The 17,376-nt window shown below is 33.4% G+C and overlaps 1 protein-coding gene across 1 annotated transcript in view; it reads left to right on the top strand.

Annotated features, from left to right (window-relative positions):
- Positions 1–17,376, top strand: part of LOC129227611 (protein Wnt-11b-2-like) — an 81,425-nt gene that overhangs the window by 45,319 nt on the left and 18,730 nt on the right. Inside the window, exons 2-3 of the mRNA XM_054862199.1 lie at positions 8,414–8,652; positions 15,109–15,386. Coding sequence (XP_054718174.1) covers positions 8,414–8,652; positions 15,109–15,386 — 517 coding nt within the window. The remainder of the gene's footprint in view (positions 1–8,413; positions 8,653–15,108; positions 15,387–17,376) is intronic.

The raw sequence follows: 17,376 nt of genomic DNA, 5'->3' as shown, positions 1-17,376 counted from the left end.
CGGCTTATATGAGTCACATTTTTTCTAAAAAGCTTTGATTCCATAAAGCGGCTGATTCAATAAAGCTGGATTTCGTTTTTGATGATTTCATTCATTAAGAACGGTTAATTCAATTGTGCACTGTTTCAATATGTTGAAAATTTGGTGCGGCTACTCTTGGTGTGCCGCCCTTCGTCGTGTAAAGCTGAAAGAAGCTTCAGTGCGCTGAGAAAGCTGAAATTGTATCTAAGGTCGACTATGACACAAAAGCAGTTGAATCATGTTGCTTTATGCTACGTTCACGAAAACATCTTGGACAAAATTGATCACAAAAAAATAGCACGGATATTCGTATATATGTATATATATATATATATATATATATATATATATATATATATATATATATATATATATATATATATACACACGAATTTTCCTTAATGCAACTTGAAAATGACAGAATCAGAATAGTCCCCCCCCCCCCCAATAAATATCAGCTGACGACGCCAATGATCTTTGGCGACTTTAAGGAAGAAATTGAAAGTTAAAACTCTCTTCTAGCAAAAGACAGTTGCCTTTTCCTGCCCCCCAATCCCTGGCTATGATCATGCTTAGTAGTGATTTTTGAGATTTTTTTGGCTTAGTTTTCTTTTAAAATGCTTAAAAAGAAATAGGTTATCAATTTTTTTAAAAAATGTTTTCAGTTTGCAAGCTTTCCGCGGGCAGAGAAAAATATGCTCGAGGACTGAATTTGGCCCGTAGGCCGTAGGAGGACTCCGATCTAAACCAAGCGACAGTGAACAAACACATTGCGCTGATGCATCGCGTTTCCCATTTCAAATAGGGGTATTTAAAAGAGCAATCAAAAGTTCTTCGACGAACTATTAAAAATTCAGGAAGATTTTCTGGTAATTGTTACTGTAAAATGGCGGGCTAACGCATCGCTGATTTTTACGGTAATTTTTACCGGAGAAATAAGCGATCCCAGCGCCAATTGGTTGCTGCGGCCTTTCAAGGAAACCGTAAAATTTTACAGTAACATTTGATTTTTACGGTAATAGTTACTGGCAACATGGATGCCAGTAACAATTACCGTAAATTTTCCGGAAAATTTTTAACAGTGTACAGGGGCGTTCTATGACCGTCATTAGGGTTGAAGTTTCTAAAACAAACATTCTTTTTAAATGGAATGCGACTCTAAACTAGTTTAATGACCGTTGTGCACTATTTTTTTTTCCGTTTCGCTTTTTTTTTTTTTTTTTTTAATATAGAAGTGCCATAACGGAAGTAGTACTAATTCAGTTAAGGCCTTACTATACCGTTCTCCAGCCTCCACAAATTTTCTAATACTTATCTATCCAAATTGCCACCCCCGTCCCTCCCCCCAAATGTCATCACAGTTTGCTTTTTGTTCAAAGGAGCACGTTCAAATAGTTTTGCGCGGTACAGTTCCTATTTCTTCTCTCTTAGGCACGTATTATAGTGTCCTAGAATAAAACAAGATCTGGATGCATTCATGTACAGGAATTTACGATGTAATTAATGCACTTAACTCGATCATAGAAACGTGGAATTGCAAGTTGCTACTTACTTAGCTAATGAATCCGGATGAGGTCTAGAATAATTATTTGAGAAGTGATTATTTCAAAAGTTTCATTCAGTATTTTAAGCTCTTTTGTTTTTTTTTTAAATTCTTATATTTTATTTATTTATTATTATTTATTCATTTTCATTTTGATTGATTCATTTGTTGCAAAATATGTTTTTATTCAGTATTATTATCTTTTTTACATTTTAATCATTATTATTATTGCGTAAACGATGGATTTAAATCAGTGCGAAAACGAATTAATACTAGAAAGTCGCCCGTCAAGGTATTACGGGGAAAAATTGCTTCTCTTCTTCTACATTTTAACGAAGCCATTGCCTGTTTGGTAATATTTTGATACTTGAAATTGCAACCCTAACTCCAGTGGATTAACCCTAAACTCCAGTAGATAGCGTTCATTGTTGACCGTTTTTTTCGTTTTTTTTTTTTAATTGTTTATTTAGAAACTAAAACAGTTTCAGACACATAGAGGACTGCGTTGCCAAGCCTCTGGACACACACAGGAAAGATTTACAACAGGGAAATTACACCCAGGGCACCGGCGGGAATCGAACCCACGACCTTCCGACTTAGAAGACAAAGCTTCTACCACAGAGCCACGGAGGTCCTGTTTTTGTTTCTTCATTCCCCTGAAAATGACACAGTCTTACCAGTAAAAACAGTTAAGGTACCGGATCGAGTTCAGCCTTGTCACAATAAAACCTTTCCCTGCATGTTAAACATTACCAACCACACATTATCAAATTATCTTGCGTGGCGCGAGTTTCATTGTTGAAGACAGGCGCGTTACTTGATCATCGGCTATTTTATGTATGAGGAATTACATTTCTTGGCAGTTTACGGATAGTAATAAGACCAATAATATATTAGAAGCTTCTTATTTGCATTACATTACATTTGAAGCTGCCGCTCAGGTTGTGGTGCAGACTGTACGAACTATGCTTCTCGCCTTCCTTACGTTTGGTTTTCATCAGTTTATTGACACACATCACATATTTATGAAAGAATTTACAATACAAAGAAGGAAAAGAACATCCACAGAGAGGAGAGGGGGGTCGAACTCATCGCTTTAGTGTGTGAAGTCAACGCTCTGACCCCTTAACCACTGAGGCTTGAGCTTCCTTTTATAAGTACATTTAATAGCACACAATAATAACTCATTTAAAGACAAACGCATGCATGAAAGGTCTCAAAAATCAAGGTGAGCCTCTTTTATGTCAATTGCTGGGATTCACATTCTGGCTCATAGAGTTATGTATCGGGGCTTGTGGCTTTATTCGCAAACAAAAAATATTTACCGATAAAGACCTTCTAGATTAGTTTAAATTTTCATTTTATAAAAGTTCATTTGAATCCATATAAAACGTTTTCGCCCTATTTAATATTTTCGATTTTAATTGCTATAAATATTGACTTTACTGCTCCAATCGGAACTGCTTATAGTATCATGTGAAACAGAACAGGCCTCTTCTGTGTCTAGGGGCAGCAGACCACGATGCACTACAACTATACTTTTCATTAAAAAAAAAAAAAAGAAATATTATTAAATTACAAAAAAAGAAAGAGAGGGGATTGGCTCCGTTAAAAAAAAGGATTACCCTTCCATATGCAATATATGTTCCATCTGCTGAAAGCGTGTCAGTCCCGTCAATAGCTCTTGAATAGAAATTGCTGATCCCATATTATTAAAGTATTCAGGACGACCCTATTCAAAGGTCGCGGTCTCTTTAATCTCGGATCGATAAAGGGGAGATTCTGAAAAGCTTTGCTCAGTTTTCGCCCCTTTCCATTCTAAAAAATACAGAGCACAAAAATATTCATTAAATATTAGCATGCCTCAATTCTAAAGACTATTTCTTTTGTTACTAAATTTGTACTTCAAAAAAAGGGGGGGGGGGAGTGTCTGGTTTTTTCGTGAAATCATCAGATATTGTATGACATCGATAAAGATCCCCCCCCCCCCTTAAAATTTTGTATAAGCTCTAAAATTAGGCTTTCGTTTCACCGAAATTAACATACAGTTATTCTAATGGTCTAACTACCTAAAGACTCACTGGCATTTGAAAAAAAAATGTGAGCACCAAAAACTTTTATTTTGTGTCAAACTCCCAAAGTTATAATGCAAAATGTTATTGAAAAATCACTATTGGATTTGTTACAAAGTGGCGTAGCCAAACGGGGGAAAGGGGTTCTACCCCCCCCCCCCACATATATGAAATAAAACAATTATAAGAACACACGCCATGCAAGGGCCAAAAAAAATCAATGCTGCGGAGTCGGAAGAAAATGGCCGACTCCAACTCCGACTCCTGGATTTTGTAACGTCCGACTCCCAACTCTGACTCCGGCTTTTTATTTCTTTATTTTTTTCCAATTCCCCTTCCCCCACCTTTTCATTGGAAGGGGAAAACTTCAAAACAGAGATTTAAATATTAATTTCTATTTTTGAAAATTTCGTACTTTGTTTTTTATTGTAAACCTAGATGCATACGTTTGAAATTCAATTTGAAAATCAAATTTTTCAATAGTTACGATTTTAAAAGTGAGATTAATCAAAAATCCCATTTTTCTAAAAATTTAAAAGGATTTATTCGCTCTTCTTTAATGTTTAACATATACAGTTGGCTCTCTGTTTAACGACTTTCTCTATTCAACGACGGCTTTTCACGGTCTCAGATGGTCCACTATAGTGTTAAAAGTATTCTATTTAAGGACGATTTCTACTTAAAGACGATTTTTGTGGTCCCTTGAAAGTCGTTAAACAGAGAGCCAACTGTAGATGTTGATTAAATCGAGTGTTCCCAATTTTTAAAAACTGTAACTTGAGAGAAAAAAAATCAAAAATCTTTCTTGAGAGGTGACGGTCCCTCCTTGGTGATACCCATCTAGTGGACGACACCCCAAGTTAATTTCAGAGTTTGAAAACAATATAAATGCTTTAATTTTGAATAAAATTCTCAATAAATCTTAAATTATATTTTATCAATAAAATTTCATCAATCATCATTTCATCAATAAAATGTCAACGGAAATAGGGCACTATATTACAAGGAGAGGCCGGGTACATGTACGTCTGGAGCAAATTTTACACAAAATGCGGTAATATGCAGCTTTGTACGAATAGCTTTTACTATACCTATATTTTTGCTTCGCTCAATTTTTGATTTTAATTTTATTAGCTGTTTTAGATTTAACCTTAATATGAAGATTTTAAGATTAACTGCAATTTACTATTTTATAACACAGAGATCGAAGGAAAGACGTGAAACATCTGGAAGTGATTACTTGAAGATGTTATGCAACAAAACCGTTTGCTGGCAATTGCTTTTTTGTTAAAGAAAGTTAAAAAAAAAACAAGCAAACTAGGGTGCGACTACAGAACGTTCGATAAACACTCAAGCCAGTTGGTTGCCAATGGTAGTTAGTTTCTCATTAGTAGTAGCCCATTATACATGTAATCGAACTAATTAATAGTCAGTTTTTCCAAAAATGTATGGAGAATCAGTAAAAAATAAAGAAAAAAAGAAGTCGGAGTCGGCATGTTTTCTAACGACTCCGACTCCAACTCTTTTACCCTCAAAATCAGTCCGACTCTGACTCCACAGTCCTGCTAAAAATGCGCTTTTCGACCTTCAATTTCGAAAAATTTCGTATGACAACCCCCATCCTCCCTTCAAGAAAAATTTCTCACTGCGCCACTGTCATGTAATAATATTTGGAAGCAAAATCGTAAATTTATGCTTCAATGGAAAACTTTTTAAGCTGTTAAGTAAGAACAAATATCACCATAAACATTTTTAACACCAGTGAACCACTTACTTAGCTTCAGTAGTCTATTGATAGTCCTCTCAAGATAACGAGTTTCACCTAAAAGACAGTTACCGAAAGTTTAGTAGGTATTTTGCGCGGAAGGAATAGAAAATCACACTGAGCTATAAAAGTCATTAGAATTCTCTTTGAGCGACTCGTCATTGCCTACTTCAGCCAAATAATAGCCAAAGAAGAAAGTCTGCTGTCAGCATTAATTCCCAGGTTTTTTATCTTCATCTTAACTGTAAAAAACCTTACTGTATTTATAACGTAAAACGCCACGGGATTTTTTTTTATTACTTTTTAAAATACATAGTAATCTTTGTTGTTGTTGTTGTTGTGCTGAACATAACAACAACAATAAAGGTTACTATGTATAGGTAAAGGTTACTAGCAGCGTAGCAACTATAAGATTTGTGTTTCATTTGTTTATTTTTTAACTTATTTATCTTTTGTACTTTATGAACGTCAGTTCATAAACGAGTTCTGTGTTACCAAGTACATGAACTCGAAATGTAAGTTGTTAATTTTCAAACTATAAACAAAAACAAACTAAAAGCAAGTTATGCACTTTATTACTATTATTTTTATTTGAATATTTCAGCCGTTAGCAAAGAATTATTGCAATGGATTAACATATTTTCAACTTTGAGACCAAATTCAGATCTTAAATTTTGTGAGTTTTTTGGTTATACAAAATAATATGATTCTCGTAGACATAATGAGAGGACACTTTAAACTTTGGCATTGTCTTCAAAATTTCTAGAGGATAGTCGCAACTTAACATAATAATAGTCAAGATCTTTAATAAAGTGATGTAAAATACACTACAGATGCTGAAATATGATGTTTTGTGCATGACGATTTGAGCAAACGTCTGTAGCACACAATTTTATTTTATACTAAAAACAGGAATAGAACTTCCTCTAGAAACTTCGCTTAATCGTCGTGAACGATATGATATAGCAGTGATATTTCTACTTGAATTTGGAAGTTATGAATAAAGTATAGTTGTGCCACGAAGAGATGGCTGTTGAACTGGAAGCGGAAACAGAACATTGCGTTTTGCAGTAAGGAGGATCAGCGATAACGCACAAGCAGTAAAGTGTTTCTATTGTTGGCGCGTTCTCACTGATTCTACCTATTGCAAAATGAAGGGATCTGCATCTAGTTCATCCGTTGTCTCTCCTTGGTAAAAATGCAGTCAAAAATAAATAATACTACCAAATAACCTTTGGATTAGCTTTCCCGCTCACTGTAGAGAAATATTTGGCACAAAATGATCTTAAGCCCACTGCTAACTTCATTTGTACCGTAACAATTGTTTACATGCTACTTTCGTTCATATCATTAGACCTTGATTCAAAGTAAAAACGTTAATCAAACAAAGGTAATGTGATGAGACTAATAATGTAAAGGGTCATTCCACGAAGAAAAAAATCAACCTTTTGTCCCGTACGTGACAGTTCAGATATTTCATTAAAAGGTAATAATTTTAAAGGGTAATGACGAAATTTTTTACATAACAAATCATACATGAGTTTGTTATTTGTTAAGCAGAAAAAAATTGTTCATTAATATTTTGAAGTATTATATTTAATAAAATATATGAGGCGTCACGTGCGGGACAAAATGACCGTTTTCCGTGGAATGGCCCTAAATTATGTCTTTATTAAGTTAATTCTTGTTTTGCGATAGTACTAGGTAATATAATATCTAAAATAGTTCTGAAAAATATTTCGTGCTATATTGAATTAATGTTTGATCCATTTCGCAGAAATAAAAAATCCTCAGATTATCTTGTTTCAAAGAATCTTACAGATAGAATAAGTTATATTTAATTTATTAAGCTGTGATGGTCCGAATATCTAATCTTGCTAAATCTATATACGCTCAAAATACTTTTTTTTTTTTTTTTTTTTAGCATTTTCATCGAAAAGTGAACAATAGTACCCATTCAGTAAGTTACCGCCCTATAGCCAGGGATAAGGCAGGCTGAATATACCTGCCTTGCAGCAATATTCGGGTTGAACCGAACCATTGTTTCGGTCACTCGTCTGGTCAGTGCTAATTCTATGTTAGCTACCAGTTTGTTTGGCACTCTTGGCTTACTTAAGAGGTTTTTCACCTCCAGCTCGGTTAGTCCTATGCCGGGCTGATGAGTGCTAATAAGCACGAAACTGCAGTCCTCGGCTGGAATTGACCGAGCTGGCGGTGTATTTAATAGTACCCATGTTCGTTTTTTAAAAAATCCCAGGTTGACTAACTTCAATCGCCAAGTTTCATTACAATGTCGTTTATAGATGAAAAGTTGTTAAAACATTTTTTTTTTTCAACTAGCTCATTGATTGAAAACTAAAAATAGAAAACGGACTAAGTACCCAAAAAAAATCGAAAAATCTTTTTTGCTGAAAAATGTTCTACAGAACAGAATGAACAATGTAGAGAATGATAACGTTTGTAGTAAGATCGCTCTGGTTGCATGCGTCATGCCAAGTGAAGTGAAAAGCTCCCTAAGTGCCATTATTGCTCTATAATAATATTAATGAGACATTTTCAAGCATTTAAGAAATTGGTAAAAAATAAATAAGTAAAGTAGTTATTTTTTTACGATAAAATAACAGGGATATTAAGAGAAGCTAAAAGGAAGGAAATTAGGTTAATATGTAAGATGTTTTTGACTACATACACGGAAGAGTAAAATGAAAAACGGAATGATTACCAGATTTGAGTGTTTTCCATTTTCGGCTCTCCTGGAAAAATTTTCTTTTTTGGACTTGGGTCGTTTTACATTTCTGGTCCACAGTTGTCACTCTGTAAAAAGCAAATGGTTATACAATCACCAATGGTAATAATTTATCTTGCAACGGAACCACTCTGTAGTAAAATAATTTTCCAGGAGTATGATCAAAATTTCAGAGAAAATATTAAATATTATTTCTAAACACGTTTAAAAAAAGGAGATATTGAGCAGAATAGCTTATTTTTGTCTTTTATTCCCTTTCATTGCAGAGCCCTTTCGAAGTGGCGACAGGGCTGGAACAAGACGTCGCAGTGCCTGCTAGCTAAGAAACAGCATCTTTTGAAAGGTCGGCAAGTATCCCTGTGTCTAAAGCACCTGGAAGTGATGCCCCACCTGGTTGCAGCATCGAGGGACACCACTAATGTGTGCCTCGCTGCCTTCACAGATAGGAGGTGGAACTGTTCCAGCATCAAATCCGCGCCCAACCTCACTCCAGATCTTGTCAAAGGTAACAAAATCTTCCTTCAGAAGTAATCTAGAATTCGTTGCTATATTAAGTTATTCAAAAGTTCTTCGGCAGATTTTGAGTGCTAACAGAAATTATAATAATTTCTTTGACAACTTTCTGCGTACTAACAGAACATATATGTCTCAATCGTGAAACCAAACTGTGCTTTATTCTCTTTTACCTATAATTGAGGGAAACCTAACCTGACAGCATTCTGAAGGGCACGCAGATCTTAATCACAGCATTACGATGTTTCCAGGTTGGATTTGCCTCAACCATAGATGGGGTTAAAAATTCATTAATGAAGTCTCTTACTACGAGTGAAGCAGTGTGTCCCACTATTAACTACAATTGGGATACATATGTCTCAAACAAAGCTGTAGGAAGATGTGGTTGAGGATGGTTCAAACACCAATCGAAATTCAATATAAAAGTTTCGTTTTTTTTTTTTTTTTTTTTTTTGATCTAAAAGTAAAAAGCTATTTCTTGCCACCTTTAAAAATTGTCATGTTTTATTTATTTTCTATTCAAATAATATTGAATTATATAGGTTTCAAACTTTTTTTATTAAAGCCTCGGTCAGCAATTATGTGAAATTTCGGAAAGGTTGAAGTATTTCTGAGTCAGACATAATTTATTTAAGATGTACAACTGCAAACAGATCAGGCTTAGTGAATGACAAAAAATGATACTTTTTTTCAAAATATCAAAATATTTGAGGGGCTGTAAAATACAAACCCAACCAAACAGGAAAGAAAAAATGCACATGATTACTTTCCAATATAGACTTAAGGACACCAAGTTTTATCAAAATCCTAGGACAAGGGTTTTATGGCTGGATTAATAGACTTGAAATAACCTCATCACTTTTTTAAATGGTGTTTCTTGGGTGCAGAACGCGAGAAGATATAATCTAGTTTTCATTATATAGCATTAAATATGTGCTCATTTTCCTGGTATAGCTATTCAAAACTTGTCGCATGATTATTGGACAATAATTATCTTAAAATTTTGGTGAATGATATGTAATCTTCAATTATTTACCACTGTAACTTTAATGTCTTACTGAATCAGAGCTTTCGAAGTTTTTCGCAGCCACGAGGAGAAATTGTTTTCTCTGCGGAAACAGTTCCCATGTGGTTAAACGTATTTTACAGTCAGGAGTCCCACGCACGTCTGATCGTTAGTCGTTCGATTAACTTATGGAGTTCTACGACAGAATTATAGCTTAAGAGAGCTGAAGAAACCATACATTTTTTATTCAGTAGTAAAACAACAGAACATGTTTGCTCATTTTCTTGGCTATAGCAGTTAATAATATGTCGCTTGATCATTAAAACGTAAGAGGGGGATTAGGACCAAAGGGAAATGGTTAAATATTTTACTCTGTTTGAAGCACCATCTATCTGAAAGTATTATTTCGACTATGTTGTTAAGCATGCGATTGGTTCCAGCCAAAAAATAGTTGCCTCTTACATGCCAGTTTTAGCCTACTTTCATGTAAAAGTAAAAGAAAGAAGAAAAAAGCCTGAAAGGCTTAATGCATCTTTAAAATACCGCAAAAGAAAAAAGGCCAGAATAAATAAAATAATGAAATGAATATCGAAAAGCTAAAAGTTAGAGAAAGTAGGGCTTTGAGATGGGGAAAATGTGTGTCTGTCGGTTGGTCTGTCTGTCTGTCTGTTGGTCAGTCTGTCCATCTGTCTGTACCCCCCCCCCCCCCCCCCACCCTCTAATAACTTTTGAGTGAATATCCCAATTCGAGCAAACTTTTTTTTACACCTCATTCCCATATTTCACTTTTTGATTCGAACAAATTTTGGTCCAATTTTGACTAGTTCAAAAAATCTTAACATTAGCTTCTACGGGGAAATTTAAGGCAAATATAGATCTCGTCAAAAACGGATTTTCTTCAAACAAACTACGCTGGAAAAAACTCTTGATGAGGAACATGTAGAGAGCAGATTTTTTTTATTTATGTTTTAAGGATTTTTTTGAACAGTTCAAAAAGTTTTAACACTAACGAAAGTGTGAAAAATTATTTTTTGGTTACCAAAAAAAAAAAAAAACAGAAAATTATGTTGATTCTGAATATATTCTCAATTTTTGGTTTCAAGAAATAAACAAAAAGCTACTAATAAAAATTAAAATACAATATTCCATAGCTTAACATTGACCCGAGTGAGAGATAAAAGTGACTAAATCAAAATGAAATGAATTCAAAGAGCAAATGTTTTTACCATGACTGTGGAATAGGTAGGAAAATAATGAACAAACTCCCAACTCCGACTCCTAGAATTTTAGGGCCGTCAACACCACTTCCTGTACCCCAAAATTAGTCGAACTCCGATTTCCTGACTCCGACTTTGACTCGCAGCTTTGGCAGAAAGTAAAGTCAAAGGGAAAATGGTTGAGCCCGACTCTTGGAATTTTTAAGTCTTCAACTCACGACACCGACTCCTTTATCCCAAAATAAGTTCGACTCCGACTATGAAAGCATCGGAAGAGGTTGCGGACTTTGAGGGCAAATCACTGACTCCGAGCTCTATTTTTGAATTTAAAACCTTCTAATCTCAACTCTGACTTTTTTCCCCCAAAATCAGATGGACTCCGACTCCGACTCCGCAGCCCTGGTTTTTATTGTGGAATAATTATTGTTGATATGATTTTTTATTATTTTCTATTTAAACTTTTCACGTTTGTATTCTGTTTTTGGTAAGGGCAAATAAAATAAAGCGAATTTCAGAGTTCTTTATGTTTTAACATAGAGAGCTGCGCAGGCAGGTTTTTTTTATGATGAAAATTATTTTTTTAATAATTATTTATTTTTCTTTTTTATTATTTTTTGCAACGGGGGGAAAATAAAAACCAAGGCGCTACAGTTTTACCCGAAAAATAAAGCTAAATAATTTTTTTTGAGTAGGCTTGTTGCTTTTCATTATTTTTGAAAACGATCAAACATTTTTTATTGAAAAAAAAAAAAAAAAAATTAGCTGCTTTATTTAAAAGGTGTTACTACTTCATTTGTTCGTTTCATTATTTTTTACGTATCTATTTCTTCAGATGAGCGAGGCATATGTTTTTTCTAGAAATTGTCTTAAAATGTTAAAAAGGTATGTTTTACATAATTTTCAGTCTTAGCTAATTAGAGAATATTGATTAGATGCAAGAAAGTCGATACTGGTATACGGGAAAGTAGGCTAGTTTAGTTCTGGGCGGAATTTCTTTTTTAAATTTGTTACTTACTTTGTAATATTTTGTAGCGTATCAAAAATATTTTTTGTTGTTACAAAATGGGAAAGTTGTCGTTAGTAATGTTGAAAATATTGATTGAGATCTACTGATGTTCAGTGCAGTATTTATTTAGTTAATAAAAAGACAAGCTTTGATTCTAAATGTTTAATGCAATTAATGAAGGTCATGCGGGACAAAGTGAAATAATTTACTTTATTCTTTTATTCAGCAGTTAATATTATCATTAACATTCATTTATTTATTCACTAATTTTCTTATTCATTCACTAATTAATTTAATAGCTAATAAATATTTTCCTATTTATTCCTCCATTTAGTACTTTATTTATTTATTCATTAATTAAAACATTTATTTATTCACTTAAAGAATAATATTTTTAATAACCAAATCGAAAATATTTTATTAGAGAAGCATTTTATCTATCACTTTTATCTGAAGATACAAATTTTTGTCTAAAATTTAAACTTGGATGTCAATTTCAATACTAGTCATATTATGAAATATATTGTTCTTCCTTTAAATACTGTCCTTTGCAAAATAGTTTTTAATTTATTCAGCATAAAAAATGCAAGTTATCTTAAGTATTTAAGTAAATAATCTTACACTTTCCTCCATATTCCTTTCTTTTTTTTTTTAATTTATCATTCATTAAAAACTAAATTGTACTTACAGCAAAAAAAAAATCTAATATTTTATCCGTTTTATTATGTTCAATCTCTAGTAAGGTAAATTTGGTCTATATTTTTTTGAAGACGCTTTGGTCCTGTTTTGGGCCCATTTTCTTCTAATTATAATTATTGTCTTTAATGGTTTTTAAAAATAAGGTAATGAGTATAGGAATGCGAATGTTGTTGATATTTAAACCAACGTATGAATAAAATCTATATCCGCTGTAATATTTTATATAATCAGAAAGGGTGCAAAATATTTGCTCGTTTACACTAGAAAAATGTCTAAGCCCTACCTTGCTTAAACTCAAAACACAATCTTTAAGAAAGTTATGATACCATACTGTTTAGATAACTCCATGCATCTTAAACCATGACTATAAAATACATTTAACCTCATGGTAACTGTTTCCGCAGGGAAAACGTTTTCTCCTCATGGCTGTGATAAAATTCGAAAACATTGATTCAGTGAGACATTACAGTTCAAGTGCAAAACAACTGAAGATGATCGATTATTGAGTCATTTGAAGACAATTATCCATGTCTTTCAATCAATCAATGATTATTTGAAGAAAAGCTAAAGTAAATTTTTCCAATCGTCGTCGGTGGTAGAATTTTGATTTACTTGGGATATGAAAACAACAAATTACCGATAAATATTTTTCAAATTACATCATTTAGATTTATACTACAATGTTTTCTTCGCTAGTAATTATCAACCAAAATAGTATATTTGAGGTTTGGTGGTTATTACTGGTGGTAAACATAAAAAATAACATTAAACTAAATTTGGCAAACGATAAATGAAATAACTGTAGCAATAGAATAATTCTGTTTCTTTTATGTTCTTTGTAAATGAAGTTAATACTGAGTTTTTGTCTTTTTTGTCTCATTTTTTAAAAAAAATTTAGCGTGCTATGTTTTATGTTTTATTGGAAGGAAATTTCAGCTTTTATCCAAGTTTACACCTTAAGACTTGACTTCGATGTAACATGGTAAACAATGCCTTGTTTACATTACTTCAAAGCTTCGTATAACGCTGCTTCGATAGGGGAAACTAGGGAGGTTTGACCCACTTTTTACAAAGTTCTTTTTTTTTTTAAGTTTCCATAAGAAAAATTCTTAGTTGACATTTTTCGAGAGGAAATATATCTGAGCAACTTTTTACATTGTTGTTTTTTATTTAAATTATTATTATTATTATTATTATTATTTTAGCGATTTTTCAAGAGTGTCCAAACTGGGTCAAACCTCCCCACTTGAGGGAGGTTTGACCCACCATAAGGGAGGTTTGACCAACAGAGGTTAAAAGTTTTAAAAGCTATACTGAAATGTTCATATGTCTTATTTACTACTATTATATGGTACAAGCAACAATTATATCAAAAGAAAATCCATAAATTTTTTTAGTGACTTGAGATCATTTTACGTTTCTACTCACTGTCTGAGCACAAGTGTAATCTTCGTTTTACTGTTTGCTTTTTAAAAATATTTTTAGACATTTTCTTACTCTTTTTCATACTATGCATTTGTTCTGTCTCAGTTTTGACAGGGGTGTTTTAAAAATTCTAGATGTGATCCGTTTTCTACTTCCTTTGACTTTTCTAAGCCTTTTTTTGCAAATAGGCGCAGCTGTTTAGTTATTACGAGTTGTGAATTGGATTAATAAGGGCCTGTATGGGTTGAATGTCTTAATAAGTACATTAAACAAAATAGAAAAGAGAGCAAATTTTAGTTGTGTTTAGTTTGATCAGAATTATTCACAAACAGGAAGTGTTTCAAATGATTATTATCTGTACTATGTAAAGTGACTTTAATTACAAGATAAGAGAAACATTTATTTCATTTGGACTAAACACAATCTTGCTTAAAACAAATAAAATAAAATTCATCGTTTTAAAAATGTTACACCATCAAATGAAATAAAATGGGGAAGTTTGACTCGGGTCAAACCTCCATTAATAGCCATTTTATAAAATATAATAAAAACCTATTAAAATAAATTGTGAATTTTAAAAGTACACAGACTTTTAGCACATTAATAAGAGTATATAAATAATGCAACTTACTTCTGAAAAAGTGAATGGCAAATCGCATAGAGGAGATGAACTTGCAACGAAAATTTTCTTTTTTGAGTTGAAAAAGCTATCACACGTGATTTCTTCTTAATTGTACTCGGCTAAAAAAATAGAAAACGCTTTTGATTGGACTTAATATCATGCTGCCCTTCGGTGCCCATCAATTAAAAATGTGTTTAAATATGAAAATGATAGGGGGGGGGGTCAAACTTCCCCAGTCTCCCCTACAACATGGGTTCAATACACACGCACGTATTGCCCTCTTTTATGCATATAAATGCATAAAATTGAATAAAAAAATAATTTAAATGAAAAAATCCTGTATAACACAGTTTTGATATAGCACGGTACGAATTAACCGTGTTATACGAAGGACATTTCGACATCGTTTGTTCCGTTTTTTTTTTTTTTTAGTTAAATATTTGTCGATAAATGCATTTTCCTATTTTTTTTAGGTACTCGTGAACAAGCATACGTGTACGCCCTAGCATCAGCCTCAGCAGCGCACACTATAGCACGTGCGTGTAGTGATGGCTCACTGGACTCGTGTGGTTGTGGTGGCGCGCCTCACGAGCCCCCACACGGAGATTTCAAGTGGGGTGGTTGCGGGCACAATGTCCGCCACGGTCTCAAGTTCGCAAGAAATTTTGCGGACGCTCCCTGGCGGCAAAAATCCGTCAGAAAAAGGGTAGAAGCCACCGTCAACAGACACAACAACCAGGCTGGAAGAAGGGTGAGTGACAATGATTTTTTTTTTTTCTTATAACCATTTCTGGACTGAATTTTATTTTGGAAGGAATTTTTTTTTTTTAACTTTATTCGCCTTTAGCCATAAAAAACCATGAATATGAAAAACGTAGATTTCTTTCTAGGAGGAGTTTTCAAATGACGCCTAATTTATATTTCTATGTAGATTAAAAGTAACTGCATTTAACTACTAATGGGGCAGAAATGCATTAAAAGTGTTCGTACAATTAGGTTGTTTCCAATTTTTACTTACTTTTACAAAAAAGGAAGTATTGTAATCGCGAAAAAATTTTCTCTACAAAATCGGCCCTAATCTCCATTTTCCTCACCCCCGAATGAATGTTGAGTTTTTTTTTTCGACTCGACCACACGTGGATAAGTGCCTAAGAACGTAGAGACACCCGAAATATCCATTTTGACAATCCACGAGTTACTTACAGCGAGTTTTCTCGTGACGTCCGTATGTACGTATGTGCGTATGTATGTCGCATAACTCAAGAATGGTACGTCCTAGAAAGTTGAAATTTGGTGCGTAGACTCCTAGAGAGGTCTAGTTGTGCACCTCTTCTTTTGGTTGCATTCGGGTGTTTCTAAAGGGGTCTTATGCACCATTTTGGGGGGAAATCATTGTTAATTTCGATGCAAACTCAAGTGGTGTTATAATCTGGCGGGAGCTTGGCGATATATCGCCAGTCTTTCAGTCGCCAAGCTTTGTCACCATCTTGGCGACAAATTTGTTTTTTTTTTTTTTTTTTTAAATCTGGTTTCAATTTGGCCACTGTTGGTGATACAGTCGGACCTCCATATATCGAAGTAGCAAATTGCTGGAAAAAAATTTGATGTATAGGAATTTTTATGTATAGAAACAATCGTATTTTATCGTACAAATCTACTAAAATACTAAAATTAAAGCTAATTTTCGTGTATGAAACCCAATTTCTAATTAATACGAGCATCGGATTAAATGAAAGTTTATAATTAAAAATTAACAGAAATTACATTTTTGCGCCGTCATACATCTTCATTCTTCGGCAATTAACTTGATCCGCAACATTAGGGGAGTTTCGTTTTGACAATGTAATCGAGAGAAAAGTAAAAAATCAATCTACTCAACTTGAAAACTTGAATGATTTTTACTGAAGCTAAAAAGACTAGGAATGACAATCAACAGATAAAAGAGATAACTTGAAACTGATTTTACAGTGTTATTACAACTTAGATTTGAAATAAACTTGAGGGAATTTAAGAACTCCAGAAAGAAACAACGACCTATCTAGGGGTGTGACACTTCAGCCCCAGATTCCTTCTGAGTTTCGTAGCAACATTTAATGAACATAATATTCTCCCCTAACCTTCATTTTTCATGAGACAAACAGTCTGAAGTGGAAAAAAAATCTACGAATGTCTCGAAAAAAATTTCGATGTATAGAGATTTTTTTCGATATATAGAAACAATTTTTCTATGTGCACATAGAAATTTGCTGGGATTTCGATACATAAAAAATTTCGATATGTGGAAGTTCGATATATGGAGGTTCGACTGTATTTAGAGAGTTTTCCATTGAATCACATTAAAATAGCCAATAATGGGAAAATAACATGAAATTGGTGTAAAAGGAAGTCATGTGATGCACACATCAGCTTTAAAACATTTTTTTCTGAAAGGGCATGGTCGAAAATATGAGGTAACTTACTTTTTTTCTTCTTTATTTTGCCTTATTTTATCTCTTAAACGTTTAGTCGCTGTTTTAATTTTCGTTGCTGACGTCACTAGTGAACACGTCGCTATGGTTACCAGAAAAAAGTTTCAGGACATTTCCAAACTTTGCCAAATAAATATTTTATCTAATTAAAAATTCACATTCCGCTATAATTGCTTGCAGTGAAAAATCACCAAAAGGCGGTAAATTACCAGAAAAGATAACCACGCGCTCCGATTCAAGATAGCTGTCTTCTCTTGTGACGTCACAAAATGA

Source organism: Uloborus diversus, chromosome 8 (assembly GCF_026930045.1).
Source record: "Uloborus diversus isolate 005 chromosome 8, Udiv.v.3.1, whole genome shotgun sequence".
NCBI lineage: Eukaryota > Metazoa > Arthropoda > Arachnida > Araneae > Uloboridae > Uloborus > Uloborus diversus.
This window is presented reverse-complemented; position numbering and strand designations above follow the sequence as displayed.